Raw genomic sequence first — 12,978 nt, 5'->3', positions numbered from 1 at the left:
TTAGCACTATAGAAATAAACTGAATTAAAATACATGATACAAAATGCAAAAATACAGCAAAAAAACTGTTAGCACTGAATCTTGTAAATTCACAAAGAAAGTGATGCCATATAACAGGATATTTTACTTACAGGTAGGGGTGTAAATAATAATCGTTTTGTACCGATGCATCGATCCAACAGTCGACGATACGATGCATCGATACGTCCGCAAGAGAATCGATTCATGTTTTTTTTTCCTCCGGTCTATTTTTATCCATTTGCTCCTGGGCGTTATTCTCCCTCCCGTGCTGCGGTGGCGCTAAACCTATTTTGCCCTCCTACCTCGCTTCCTGGTTATACTCCTACAGCAGTGTGTTGCAGTGAGCTTGACAGACATTTTTGATTTATGCTCAATATTGAAGCGTGGTCTGTGCTACACGCTGTGGGTCTAGATACGGCCGAGGCGGCGAGGAAGTGGGGGCAATTTTAGTCCGACGACAGAGGGACATGAGGGCCAAAAAGGGCGGAGATCCAGGTGGAAAAAGGGTCCCAGCGCACCTCACTCTTCTAGCTGGTCAAACTTCACGAGTTGTTTTCCGCAATTTCGGCCTCCTGTCTGTGGCACTGTTTGCGCACAGCTACAATTTGGGAGAGGTGCATCGGAGCGTCTGCGGAGGGGGCGGGGACGTCTGGAGCCGAGGAATTGCATCGCACTCATTACACGATTATGTGCAGTATTTTTTGATGCAACTTTTCTACTTCTGTTATTTGCTGTTGTTTCTAAAAAAAAATAAAATGCATAACGATATTACAGCTTTTATTGATTTAGTTCAAACTTGAAACTTTGTTTAGCCTGTAAGGTGTATAAAGATACTGAATCGAATCGCCATGATGGGTGTGATTTACACCCCTACTTACAGGCTTAAAAAAAAACAAAAAAAAACACAGCTACGTACCATAAAGGCCTTTCCTGAGTGGATTTACAATGGAGAGGTCGTTACACGGGCTCCCCCCTATCAGCAAGTCAAACGGACCCCACTTCTGGATCTGAATAAACAAAGCAGGTGAAATGAGACACTTCTTGATCCCCATTTTAAAATGAGGCTGGTCATATTCAGGAAACAGGAAGAAAGCAGAGGGAGGTGTAACAAACCACATCATCTGAGATTAATCGAACATCTCCAACATGAATGATCTTCCCATCATGGTTGATGCTTGCCACAGCAATGGAATCCTCACAAATCTCGGAGGCGACGTATTTTTCCACCTTAAAGCCAAGATCTTTCAGCACCAGGTAGCCTGTGAAGGTGAAAAGTTGGCACTTTTTTCCTGATTTCTCGCAGATCTAATGACATCTCACATTTCCTCACTTTCCTTGATGAGCCTTTGGCTGGTTCCCCTTTTTAAACATCAAACTTTACACTACAATATTCTTTCTGTCATGATTTGTGGACATTAAGGTCTAACGTGAAGCGTCATCTCCTGGTCAGACCCTGTAATTCAGTGAAAGGGTGGAGTAACGATAAAAAAAAAATATGCTGGGTTAATGGAGGGGATTTTCCTGGGAGTTGCAGGGGAGTCAGCTTCCATTTGGCTGGTGTTTGACTGGGAAGGGGCATTTTGAATGGCTGCTACTGTAAATAAGATGTTAAGCATACAGAAGTCAATAGAAAAAGCCAGACGCAGCTTTATTCGGGGCAAATATATGTCCAAATGTGGGAATTCGGGACATTCGTTCCTGCTGTTAGCATGTTCTTGTTCTAAATGAAATTAGCCTCTTATTCTTTCATTTCCAACTTTGACTTCTCCCTCTGGCGGTTAGGAAAAATCCACAGAAAAGCTGCACCTTCTTATAAGCTAAATGGTTTTAAAGTGTGGGGGAAAAAGTAGTGGCTGATATTCCAGAAAATACGGTAAGTGGCATTCCATTTCTAATCCATGGAATTAACTATTACAAGGACACAGTTAGCACGTTGTAGCTACGACAGCTTGAACTTTCCAAAGTAGGCTGTCTTCCTGTTTAGAAGGGTGTAAGTGGAAATTTTTTTTATATATATATATATATATATATATATATATATATATATATATATATATATATATATATATATACACACTTTAGAGGTCTTATGCTGATGCTGGATGAACAAACCTCTGCTCTAGCTAATCCCAAAGCTGTTCTATTGGGTTGAAGTCAACAATCTGCCCAAACAAAGTAGGGAAACGTTCATATTCTGAAGCATTCAGAGCTCCTTTCAATGCGACCAAAGAGCCAAGCACAGCTCCTGAACAACAACAACAACAACCCAACAGCATAATTTCCTCTGCAACTAACTTTATATTTGCTCCAATGAATCAGAAAAATACAAATAAGTAGAGAGCTCTAAATAAAATTCATAGCTTAATTCCCAAGTCAACACTTGGAAACTGAAACTCAGTGGATGTGTTTTAGTTTTGATCTCTCTTCCAAGAGTGCTTTGACAGTCGAGCACAGAGAAGAAAAGCACAGAAAGCATGTTTGATTGTGGAGAGTTTGGATGGAGTGAAGAGTGGAAGAAAAACACCAGCAGTCCTAACAGACAGTAACTAGTTGAGAGAAACAGAACAACCGTGCAGAAGCCTTTGGAGCTGGACTCTTACCCGTCCCGATGCCATCGAACAGGGACAGAACTCGGAGAGGTCTGCGGAGTTTGGTGGGAATGGATGGGTAGACACGATGAGGCTCCTAAGTCAACAGAACACTGAGTTAATAAAACATTAATTTCCCCTCTCCTATTTCCCCTGTCCCCCAGAGGCCCTGGGAAACCTGTTAAAGTGCCTGACATCATGGACTCTAAAAAAAATCAGGATATATTAAAGGAACTAGAGGCACTATGAGGAAAGGAGACTAAACCAGGGACACGACTGGCGCTGCGGGGAGCATGCAGCACCAGCCAAGCCGGCATGGAGCACAGAAAGGCTTTACGACAGACAGTATTCATAGCGCCTCACTGGTGATGCTGCAAAGCCTCGAGACCACCACACATATTTTATGACAGCAACAGGGACCACATCTGGCGACAGAGGAACTAACTAATGTTTATTTTAGCTTTATAGTGCACTGACAGAAATGTTTGACACTGCGTCAAACACAGGTTATAATGCCATGACCCTTCGACACTCTGTGCTCCAGTTGTTCATCTGCTCTGTTCTGTAGCTACAAACTAGAAAGCAGCTTGGCTTGATTGACTTTGATGAGTTGGAAAAAAATGATTTTATTAATAGAAAAAAAATGTAAGCAAGAAAGTCCAACTCAAAGCAACATCTGTGCAGTCATTTGATCATGATTATGATCCACTGCAGTCATATGCAGTTCTTATTTAGAGCTGCAAAACCCAGCATACAGATGGGCAACAGCATTCGGAACATTAAACACATGCAAAAGCATGATTGAGCCCATTTCTCATCGTGCACACTGTTTAAAAGTAGCCGTTTGCATGACTCATACAAGCTTACTTTCCAAAAGCACATTTGCAATTTTTTAATATTATTATTATTATTTTTTTTTATTATTATTTTTTTTATATATATACTCTAATAATCCCAAGAGGGAAATTACTTCTCTGCATTTAACCCATCCCCTTGGGGAGCAGTGGGGACAGTGGGAGTGGGGGATCGAACTCACAACCGCAGGATTCAAAGCCCTAAGGCCTAATCACTAGGCCACCACTCCCCAAAAATGAACACTCTGCATTTAACTGCCATTGTGCGGCGCCCGGGAAGCAGTGTAGGTTTAGGAGTCTTGCTCAGGGACCCAGAGTGGCAGTCTGTGGGAGTGGGGCTCAAACTCAGAACCTGTGGAGTCTAAGCACAATGCCCTAGCTACTAGGCTGCCACTTAACCAAATATGTCAAACTTCCCACCGGTAAGTAAAAATGGGGACAAGCATGTAGGACAGCCTTATGTAAACATATCTCCAGAATGATTGACAATTAGAAGAACCACTTATTTTGACCAGTCACCAGGAAAAATAACTTATTTAGAAATAGAAGTACCTGTCCCTTATTTAGATAAAATGGAACGCACTTTGTCCCGTATTACTGTGAGAGTAAAAAAAGTCAACAAAAAGCTAAGGGGAAATGAAGAACAAGGACACGTTAGATATAAAACTTACGGTAAACTGGTTCCCGGGCTCCGTCCTGCTTTGAGGAGCTGACAACATAGATGTAATGCAGAATACCCTCATCCCATTGGTCAGGCCAAGTGTTGCTCACAGAAAAGATAGCGGGAGACAACATAGCAGCAGCACTCAAAGACAAACAACTCCTTACTGCTGCAAGAGCTCAGAGGAAATACAAGTGGAAAAAAAAATTTGGCTATTGCTACATAATGTGGAAACGAGCTAATGATGATTTTTTTTTTTAACTGTTTTACCACTGCAGCCTACAGTCATTGCATATAAGGCACAAATATGTTTACAAGTTTGTACAAGTTTGCTGTTGCACCAAAAATGGGCACTATTTATTTATCGTTTTATATTCATTTTTATAGTTTAATGTTAAGCAGGACAGGCTTAAGTTTAAAATACCGTAAATCACGGACTATAAAGCGCACCTGATTACAAGCCGCACGCTCTAATTTTAGAAAGAAAATCAATTTTGTACTTTTATAAGCCGCACCGGATTTTAAGCCGCAGGTTTCCCACATTGTATGAGATATTTACAAATAAAGATATTACACGTGAGCATTTTTTAACGTTTGATTTAATCCATATGATAAAAAAAACAAATACGGTACATATTATGAACGCTTTTTTTTTTTCAAACTACCTGTAACACATTTTAAAACACATGTGTCGGTAACACGCAAATAACGCTGCATGTGCCGGGACCTTTGAATGAACAACGCATTGAACAGAACATTGCAGCCGACCAGGAAAAGTCCTTAATCATTTTCTTCTTCCTCCTGGGCCCTCATGCTGTCCATCACGAGCAGTGTTTTTTTTTTTTGATGAAAAAAATCCCCCCGGACGCTTGCCATAGCACTCCGTAAGCCATTCCTTCATTAGGCTTTCTTCCATCCAGCCTTTCTTATTAACTTTCACCACGATTTATTTTGGGATTTTTTCCTTTGGCATTGTCAGCCGCTTAAAAATCACCATGGGTGGAAGCTTTAGTCCGGATGCTGTGCAGCTCAGAACACAGGTGAAGTGCGTCCTCTCGTGACCCGTGGTTTTTACTGAGATGGACGGGTCACCTTTTTTATTTACAGTCCGCATGAGAGGCATGTCATAAATCAAAGGTACTTCATCCATGTTTATAATTTCATTTGGCCCGATGGAATGCTCCGCTAACTTTGTTTGGGTGAAAGTACGGAAGAGAGCGAGTTTTTCCTCATAGTCGGGAGGGAGCTGCTGACACAATGTCGTGCGCGCCCGGACCACCAGGCCTTTTCGTTTCATAAATCTGAAACACCACGATGGCCCACCTCTGAAATCTTGAATTTTCATGTCGGTGGCTATTTCTTTAGCCTTCAGCCTGATCTGCACGGTGGATACACCGTGCAGATCAGGCTGTGACAGTGTATTATAGGCCGCAGTGTTCAAACAGTGGGAAAAAAGTAGCGGCTTATAGTCCGGAATTTACGGTACCTATTTTATTCAGCAAAGTTTGTTTATTATATTAATATTAAAGTGAATTGCTGGATAATTTGTTTTCCATGTGCTCATATGTAACTAATTCAATGCTGATTTGAGTCAAATGGTAAAAAAAAGAAAGAATCACTATGCCAGGAGGGGTAAAAGCAATCGGGTCAGCTGGCACGCACATGAGGTGTCCTTTTTTTTTTTTTTTTTTTCCCCAGGGAGCTGGCAACCCTAAGGTTGATGCTACAGTCACCACTTCCTCCAACCCAATCACAATCGTGGACCCTGGCACGCCGTCACAAAGCGCCACCTTCTCAAACCACAAAACAGAGAATGTGAAGATACCGCAGCAGGCAATATTTTGGTTTTAGAAGGTCAGACAGAAACCAAACCACAGTGATTTTGTAAAATTTGCAAGGAACCAGTAAAAACAAAGTCTGGTAACGCAACCAACTTGTTTTATCGGGTAAGCCGCTCAACATCGACGGAGGAATCTTCAGGAACTTCTGTTAAAACAAAGCAGGCAAAACTAGCTAAACTGGGCTTCCTTCTTTGTGATAAAAACAACAAAGCGTCCAAGTGGCATAAGGACATCAATCATACAGTAACATGGTTCATAGTGATGGATATGCTGCAGGTGTAAAGCCTGGCTTTAAACCGCTGCTCGCCACTCTTGATCTGCGATATGAAGTTCCAAGCTGCAAGTTTTTCTCCAACTCAGCGATCCCTTGGACGCTGATTTCTGAAGTTAGTGCAGGGAATCTTTGCAAAATGAGCTGCAGTCTGCATCTCACTATGCCACAAGAATTTCTCAATAAATAAGGAGGGCGCTGTAACTGTTTAAAGATTGGATGAATACTCACAAACTCCATGGCGCTGGTGTTGGCGAATAACTCTTGAACACGAAATCTCCAGTCATCCCTGGGAACCAGAGCACCATGTGGCTGGTGAGGCTGACAGAGGTAGCAGACCCATGGGTCCACGACCTTAAGTGAGTCAAAGGTCCCTGGGCCGGCAAGGATGTTCAGACAGTCTTCACAGTAAGACCTGAAAATCAAACAGCAGATAAACCAGATGTGTAAAGGGAAATAAACTAAGGCTATGTTCACACTGCAGCCTGAAGTGACCCAAATCCAATTCTTTTTGCCCATATGCGACAAGGATCTTATCTTTTAATCGCTATCTGAACAACACAGATCCGATTTTTTCCAACCCGACCCAGGCCACTTGGCTATGTGTTCCTGAATATGATACGAATCTGATCTTTTCAAATGCGACCTGTGTATGAATGGCCAGGTCGGATTCATCCGACCTGAATATGCTATTATACTATTATGCGTCTTGCTACGCAGAAGTGGCAAGAAAAACAACAACCCTGGCAGATGATGATGCAGGGAGTAGTATTTATGTTAAACCATCTTGAAAAGATTGAGTTTTTATGGTTGGAAAAGTTCGCTAGATGCGCACCGGCACTACCATCCATGTTTACTTCCGTAAACACAGAGCACGCTGGCCTGTGACGTCATTGCGTCCTCGACTGCGCATGCGGGACACTTGCGTTGTATGACTGCAGTTCACACAGGAGATCACATACAAGTCGCATTTGGAAATATGAACAGCAACGCAAAAAAAAATCGGATTTCGCAAAAAAATCGGAATTGAGCATGTGAACGTAGCCTTTATCCATGGGCTACAGGCTTAAGAAAGAAGGAATACAAACCAACCTGTGGCAGCCATCATGCCCACATAGTATGACCTCCATCCCATAGCAACAGATGGTACAGTAGGACTGGTATCCGTCTTCATCATAGCGATACAGGGTCTCTGTGAAGTTATCCTGCAGGCGGAAAGAGATAACAACAGGACATGTAACGGGTTACAGATTTAGCCTGGACTGATTGGGACTGGTGTTTCACCATGCATTAATTTCTTTTTCCTCTTAAAAAGAATTATTGATTGTCAAATATAGACTCCACATATCTAGAAGGTTCCTCCCTAAAATCAAACCTTTTTTTAATCCATGAAAATGATCAGCTGATCTCCAGACTTTCTGAAGGTCAGTCACACTTTCCAATTATCTTTTTCTTCCACTTTGTTTGAAAAAGCAAAAAACTGACCATAAAATTCTCCAGCTAGAAAATAGTTCTCTATTTGGCATTTTTGCTAATTACGCACAAAAATGAAAAATCAGTTTGACCATATCTATGTGGTAATATCTACTGTATGACACAGGAGACCAATTTCAGTAGCAACACGGTGAATCCTGAAGAGCTACAGGACCCTCCACACTTCCTGGTTAAGATCGTAGCTTTACATACATCATTGAGGAGGATAAGCTCTCTCTTGTCAGCTTCAGCAAACGTTACTCTGACCTGAGAGTACCGGCTGTTCCAATATATTCTGGGATTTGCTGTTTTAGCAATCTCTTCATACTCTAAAGCTAGATGTAATATACGTTTTTTTTTTTTTTTTTTTTTATAGAAAAATAATCACACAACTGCAACACAAAGAGAGACAGGTTGGCCCATTTCTTACTTTACACTTCAAGCAGAGGCCGCCTTTGAAAAGGGGATGGAAAATATCGATGTCCTTGGTCCCACAACACAAACAGAAATCTGCATGGCAGGTTGAAAAAGATGAGACGAAAATTATTAAGGTATATCTTACTTAGACAAAAAAAATAATAATTGAAAAATTAAGACGAGCTGAACAATGACAAGTCTAAATGTGCACATTTGCATTTAGAAGTCTCACCTTCAATGTCGAGTTGTGATTCCATGATTATCTTGATAACCATCTCTGTAAAGAGTTTGTTTGGTCAGTAATGAATAAAAACAGACAGCAATTTTTTTGGTTTGCAGTAATTTAAAACACAGCAAAAAGGACCCTGTTTGGATGGCTGTTTTAGCTCAGTTAGCTGCTCGGGGCTATCGGAAAGCTCCAGAACTTTATTCATTATTACTTCATTTGAAACAAAACGCTTTGTTTATAAAGCAGGAGAGCAACTCTTTCTGCAGATTTGTTCTTTACAGTTCTGATTAACTGTGCAAATAAAACACATTAATGCCAAATTAACAACAAAACAAATAAGGGTTAATTTTAACCAAGAGCTTTAGCTCAGTTATCTTTTCACAAAGATCCTTTGAAGAGTAAGATGAAACAGCTGCTAACCATGAAGCTGTGATCCAGGGAGAGTTAAAAGTACATTATTATGTTCTTTATAATTGAACAATGTGGTTTTAATTTAAAGATAAAATACACACTTGGACACAAATAAAGCAGCAGTACCATTTCAAGAAGAGCGGGAGGTTAAAACATACCACCCATCTTCTGAGCATACTGTGCTTATTTACCCGTTTCCTGCATTTCAATACTAAATAAACTCATGTCACTTATATAAAGCCGTAGAACATAAATCTTTTCCTATTTTGTCATCATAAGTTGGTGTTTTATATTTAAATTCAAATTGTTTTATGTTTGTGTACGCTTTTATCTAGTAACTCATTCCATAGCTTAACACCACAGTTAGAAATACTCAATCCTTTGCTCTATGTTCTAATTTTGCATGAAATTATTTTGACTCTTTGGTTAAAAAAAAAAAAAAAAAAAAAAAAAAAAAAGGCTCTTTCACAGGGTTCCTACAGCATAAGGCAAGTTAAATTCAAGACTTTTTAAGACCTTTTAATGCCACTTGAAATAAAAATTTAAGACCAAATTCACAAGAAACAAGAAAAACCTGCTTGCGACAACTTAACCCAAAGGTTTATTTTAACATAAACCACTGCACTAATGTTTCAAATTTTGAAAAACTTCCCATACAGGAAGAAAGCTAAAAACACACAAATGACATATATATTTTAATAATTATTTAACGTAATTCACAAACTTTGCTTTAGCAAGGAACAAAACAAATCAGCTTTAAAGCCACAACATAACCAGTGCTAAGTCTTTTTTGCAGCTATTTTTCTTTGTATCGTTTTCTTAGTACGTTTGATTTGGTGATAAGTGGAGGCGTTGCAGAGACAAGGGTGGAACAAAACCGAGAAATACCGGCTGGTTCTCGGTAACTCCATTTGACGCTTTGTGTTTGGTGCTTCGCATGTGCGACTCCACTGCCTTAATTTCCATCGTTCTGAGCTTGAATCGCTTCTTGCACAAAATAAACTGTGCCTCATGTATGTTCCCTGGTTTTAGCCATGGAGAAAACTCTTGGCTGGATAGACAATTTTGGTTACATTTACATTTGCTCATATTTTCCAGACAAAAAGTAAATGGTGCATCTCCCAAATGTCCCGGCCGCAACAACGCTTTTATTGGTTCCGCTATCGGGACAGAACCAATAATGGTGAGCCGTTTTTTTTTTTTTTATTTAAAAAAATTGTCAATTTTAACGTTTTATTTAGATTACAAAACTAAATCTTAATAAAAAAAATTCTATTTATGACGTTTAAAAAATTAAGACCTACGAAAGACTGATCTAAGACATTTTAATACCAATTAAGGCCTTAGTTTTATTTTGAAGAATTCAATGCCTTTTAAGACTTTTTAAGGACCCGTTGGAACCATGCTTTCATCAAGGAATCCACTTGCATCCGATCCTTGTGCAAAAAATTGTCAAATGTTGTGATTGTGATCAGAGATCCTGATTTTTACCAAAATCTTCTCTGTAAGCTTTGAAGTAGGTTTGAATGGGAAATTGTGAACCTATTGACAGCTAATTTAAGCCTTTCCTCTGTATTTCTGAGGTCCATCCATTAGCTGGTCAAGAGAAAGTAAATAAAAGAAAAATTGAAGTAAAAAAATGTGAGAACCTCATTGGTGTTATTTCCAGAGCTTGGTTCAGAGTCATTACTGTAAACTCTTCTGTCTCTACGTATTGGTTCAATATATTCAATATAAATGGATATTTCTAACCACTTTTACACAGTTAACTCTCTTTAAGGAAGAATATATGCGTGTTGAAGTGAGATGCAGTGAGCAGGCAGACTAAAACAGCAGATGAAGAGACTGAGCGGATTGCGTTTCCTACCTCTGTGCTTCTGGTCTGGCTGCGTGTACTCGCTGCTTGGCTGGTTGACCTTATTGTACAACTTGGTGCAGCTTCTCTTCCTGTATGGAACAAAGTCAGGTGACGTGTCGTCGTCGTCTAATCCATTTAACCAGCGGTGGCTCTTCTTTACACTCTTTGCCGCTCTTTGCCTCTCTGAAACTCCCCTTTCCTTTCTGCTATTCACATTCTCCCACTCTTCATCCAACCTGTCGGTCTCCACCTGGGATCCTCCATTTCCCTGCTTGCCCATCACTGGATTCACTTCTTTGAGGCTTTTTTCAGCAGAATTCTGTTCATTATCCCCATTAGTTTTGGAGCTGGAGGAAGTATCTCCGGGAGTGAACGATATTTTGTTGACAGAGACCACCACGCTACATGCTTTAGTGATGATGTCTGAAATAGCAACTGCTGACTTGGAGGGGGAGAGAGCTTGGTTGGATTTCCCAAAAAGTTTCTTTTTCACCTTTGGCTTAGTGCAAGTTTTAACAAAGCCTGGGAAACAGAGAGAGATAAATCAAAAACTGATGACTTTTTCAACACCACGACGAAGAACAGGGATGAACAGATCCCAGGTTTGTAGCAACATTGCTTAAAATTAACGCTGTTCCTGGAATTTTGGTCACAGGGTACCTTTTTGTAGTTCTTTTTGTCTAATACAGTAGTTTATGCATTTTGCCAACTGTCAAATGACTAAAAAACATAAAAGTATTTGGATTACTTAAACAAATAAGGAGGTGCATAATTAATATTTAAGATTTTTAAGAAATGAGACATTTAATCGTTTTGTCTTTACTTGTCAACAAAAGCTAGACAAATGTTGAGTTTTTGTTGACAAAATGTTTTATGTATGTATGTAGTTGTGACAAAAACTAATGAGCATTTTTTTCCAAATGACTAAGAATACGACTAAAAGTTGAGTGGCCGCTCCTTCTCCTGCTGCTTCAGCCTGAGAATCCACAGATTTTGATGAGAATATATCATAGAGATTAGGGCTAAAAAAAAAAAAAAGTTATGGGATTAATCATGATTAATCTGTTAATAATACTTTAGTTTTTGCTTAATGTTTGAGTATAGAGACTAAAACATGTCTTGAGCTGAAAGTGCAACATACTCAAAGCAGTTATTACACCTAAATTGTAAAGAAAATACATAAACATTTTGCATTCAAGATACATTTTTTCTTCCATTAATATGCTTCATCCAGAAGTCCACAAAGGGCACAAGCTTCACTTGGTTTAAATTCAGTGTGAAATCTTCTTTAAGGAACCTTTTGCCATCTCATTATCGATTAATCGAAAAACGAACACACAGATCAATCAAATAGAAAAAGTGTGGTAAGTTGCAGCCCTACAACAGATTACCATTTAAAAGATTCCAACTGCAACTCCAAGGTGTTTGGAAATGCAAAAAAGAGGGGGTTAAAACGAGCTGCCCTAACCCTCTCAAAATGAAAAAGAAAGGAAAACTGGCTAGCAGAACTCCTAGAAGAATTTGAAGATAGCATATATAACCAGCAGAAAACTAGATGACAGAGCTAAGATGCCTTTGATAAGAAACATTTCCCAGCCTTCAACCACAAGGCTTTACTCCTGGGTCCATCAAGGGGTTCCAACTTTAAGCAGTGGTTTTTAGGGTTGTCTCTACACAAATTTATCTAAAGTGGTTCTGATTTATGCAGTGGAAATGCACAAAGTGATGCAAGAAAGCCAAAACAATGGCTGCCTAAAGACAGCTCTTTTAATTCATGGATGTACTTTGTTCTTCATGCATGGCTGTGCCATTTTCGAATCATGTTTATGAAGAAAAAAAAAAAGAAAAAGAAGAAAAAAAACAGTGTGGACCATTTCTTTTTTTTTTTTTTTTTTACACTTTGTTTAACATCTTTTAACAGCTGGAAAAGACTGGATCATATTGTTTAAATAATTTTTATGAAGAGCCCTCAGCTCAAGAGGGTGTACTTTTGAACTAATTACTGTGAACTTTGAGGGAGGAGGATGGAGTAAAGTTCTACTACTGAAAAAAGATCTGCAAAGATTGTTTTCTTCAAGAAAGAAGGCAGGATCACACCTATTCTGGGTTTGAGTCCAGCTGGACCAGATGGTTGGAAGCCACCGAATGCCCAGTCCAGCATCTGCTTCAGGAGCTCTTCGCTGTCGTCAAGCAAAGCAGAAAACTGCTTTCCACAGCGCTGTGCCGCCTCCTGAAGGACAGAGTGTGTTAATATTTCATGCAAACCTTAAACAACTCCTCTTTTCTACCCTGATGTTTGACCAGAGGTTTGGCCCTAAGTTTTCTTCTGGGACATCTAGAGCATTTATATGGAG

General features: G+C 39.7%; 1 protein-coding gene across 1 annotated transcript in view; it reads right to left on the bottom strand.

The window, feature by feature from the left end:
- Positions 1-12,978, bottom strand: part of LOC119799454 (DNA (cytosine-5)-methyltransferase 3B-like) — a 41,232-nt gene that overhangs the window by 4,548 nt on the left and 23,706 nt on the right. The window contains exons 10-18 of the mRNA XM_038309355.1: positions 12,722-12,854; positions 10,634-11,146; positions 8,359-8,403; positions 8,140-8,219; positions 7,329-7,441; positions 6,468-6,651; positions 2,622-2,706; positions 1,135-1,280; positions 938-1,028 (exon numbers count right to left, since the gene is read on the bottom strand). Coding sequence (XP_038165283.1) covers positions 938-1,028; positions 1,135-1,280; positions 2,622-2,706; positions 6,468-6,651; positions 7,329-7,441; positions 8,140-8,219; positions 8,359-8,403; positions 10,634-11,146; positions 12,722-12,854 — 1,390 coding nt within the window. The remainder of the gene's footprint in view (positions 1-937; positions 1,029-1,134; positions 1,281-2,621; positions 2,707-6,467; positions 6,652-7,328; positions 7,442-8,139; positions 8,220-8,358; positions 8,404-10,633; positions 11,147-12,721; positions 12,855-12,978) is intronic.

This window comes from Cyprinodon tularosa, unplaced genomic scaffold, assembly GCF_016077235.1.
Source record: "Cyprinodon tularosa strain WSP-4 unplaced genomic scaffold, ASM1607723v1 ctg66, whole genome shotgun sequence".
Classification (NCBI taxonomy): Eukaryota; Metazoa; Chordata; class Actinopteri; order Cyprinodontiformes; family Cyprinodontidae; genus Cyprinodon; species Cyprinodon tularosa.
Note: the sequence above shows the minus strand (reverse complement) of the source record. Positions and strands in the feature narration are given on the sequence as shown.